General features: G+C 38.7%; 1 protein-coding gene across 1 annotated transcript; it reads left to right on the forward strand.

Annotated features, from left to right (window-relative positions):
* Nucleotides 1-205: 205 nt before the first annotated feature.
* Nucleotides 206-1,866, forward strand: LOC127128882 (ammonium transporter 2 member 4). Its single transcript, XM_051058251.1, has 3 exons — nt 206-793; nt 920-1,211; nt 1,304-1,866. The coding sequence occupies exons 1-3, from the start codon at nt 206-208 to the stop codon at nt 1,864-1,866; spliced, it is 1,443 nt and encodes a 480-aa protein (XP_050914208.1).
* Nucleotides 1,867-2,377: the final 511 nt, after the last annotated feature.

Genomic DNA, 2,377 nt, shown 5'->3' on the forward strand with positions numbered 1-2,377 from the left:
TATGAGTGAAAGGATTCATACTTAACTATTGTTGAATTCATTCCGTTCTTGTTCTGCAGCCAAGTGCCAACGAAGCCGGCTTTATACAAGTAAATAGAAACGACAAGTTGCATGTCCTCTGCCAAGTAAATCATATATTAAATATCCATCACATCTCTCTTAAACTTAATCAATTCATTCTCAATTCTCCAATATTAGATAACATATGGAGCTACCTTCGAACCTATTGCCCGATGATGCAAGTCCAGAGTGGATGAACAAAGGAGACAACGCATGGCAGTTAACAGCAGCAACAATGGTTGGGCTTCAAAGCATTCCCGGACTTGTTATCCTTTACGCAAGCCTGATGAAGAAAACATGGGCGATAAACTCAGCTTTCATGGCCTTTTACGCCTTTGCTGCTGTTCTCCTATGTTGGGTTTCATGGGCTTACCGAATGTCGTTCGGGGACAAAATGGTATTTTTCTTGGGGAAACCTGGTGTAGCATTAGATGAGAAGTTTTTATTAGAGAAAGCCTTTTTGGGAAATTTTCCTAATGCTACAATGGTGTTTTACCAAGGTGTTTTTGCTGGTATTACTTTGATTTTGATAGCTGGTGCTTTACTTGGGAGAATGAACATTCGTGCATGGATGTTGTTTGTGCCACTTTGGGTGACATTCTCGTACACTGTTGTTGCTTTTAGTATTTGGTCTCCTAACGGATGGTTGGCTAAACATGGTGTTATTGATTTTGCTGGTGGATATGTTATTCACCTCTCTGCAGGAGTCGCGGGTTTCACCGCAGCTTATTGGGTTCGTACAACCAGAACTATACATTATTTATTCAATGAATCTGAAACAAAAATATTTGCTTATATTTAAGAAACAGAAAGTATTTTAAGTTATTATATTTTATATGTGATGGTTTATTATGAATAGGTGGGTCCTCGACCGGAGAAGGATAGGGAAACATTTCCGGCAGGAGCAAACAACATGATAATGATGGTTGCAGGCGCGGGACTGCTTTGGATGGGATGGAGTGGATTCAACGGTGGAGGTCCGTTTGTGGCTAGCACTATTGCGTCTCTTGCTGTGCTAAACACACATGTGTGTACCGCTGCTAGCATCGTCGTGTGGATTATGCTAGATACTTTTTACTTTGGCAAGCCTAATATGTTTGGTGCTGTACAAGGCATGATCACCGGTCTCGTCTGCATCACCCCGGCCGCAGGTATATAAAAGTTGAAGTTGAACAACGTATAAGAGAGATGATCCATAAACTTATATCATTCAAAATACTAACGTTTGTCATGATTTGAATAGGAATTGTGCAGGGATGGGCTGCAATCTTGATGGGTTTGATTTCAGGAAGTATTCCATGGTACACAATGATGGTACTTCACAACAAAATTAATTTCTTAAAGCATATAGACGACCCGATGGCGGTGTTCCACACCCACACCATAGCTAGTGCTCTTGGTGGCATCCTCACCGGCTTCTTCGCTGTGCCTAAATTATGTCGTCTCTTTTACATGGTACCCGATTGGGAAAAATACATTGGCCTCGCGTATGGTCTACAAAACAATGGCGCAACTCGAGCGGGTTTGAAACAAATGGTGATCCAAATTGAGGCCATAGTTTTTGTAGTTTGCTATAATGTTGTTGTGACAAGTTTGATTTGTTTGCTTGTGAGGGTTTTAGTACCACTTAGGCTTAATAGTGATGCATTGCAAATGGGTGACAAGGCAATGCATGGAGAGGTTGCTTTTGCCATGAATAGTGAGGTTATTAAATTTGTGAACATTAAGCATAATAAGGTTTATGATACTCAAGATTTCTCATCCATTCAGGAGTCTAGGTCATTAGGTGAGCTTCAAATGGTATGAAATCAATCAATGGCAAATGTTTTTTCTTAGGCAATCAAATGCTAAGTTACTAATGTCTTGTATTTGAATAGCAGTATAATGGAATCCATAACATTCTTATATTCCTTTCTTGTTGATTTTGGCTCCAATTTCAATTAGGGTCACAACTGCATTGCAATTGATCGATCATGTTGAATTTCTTTAACACATCTTCTGCATTTCTTTTTCTGGTGCAAGAAAATGCCTCTACTCGGGTATGTTGATAATGTGTGTTTGATGTGGAAACTGATTTCCCCCCAAAATCTATATAGGATTTTCTTTCCTTTCAAAATACTCATTTCCATTTTCAGTATAGTCACGCATTGTGTTGAAATGTATAAGGAGTAATTACTTCATGTTTTATCCCTTCCTTTTCATAGAATTGTGCAAATTATATGGAAACAGATTCATCTCCATAATTTGTTTTTAATTTCTTGATGCTATATCCACTTTGTTACTAAAAAAGTAGCTTAAATAGTTTGAAAATGGTGAA

Source organism: Lathyrus oleraceus, chromosome 3, assembly GCF_024323335.1.
Source record: "Lathyrus oleraceus cultivar Zhongwan6 chromosome 3, CAAS_Psat_ZW6_1.0, whole genome shotgun sequence".
Classification (NCBI taxonomy): Eukaryota; Viridiplantae; Streptophyta; class Magnoliopsida; order Fabales; family Fabaceae; genus Lathyrus; species Lathyrus oleraceus.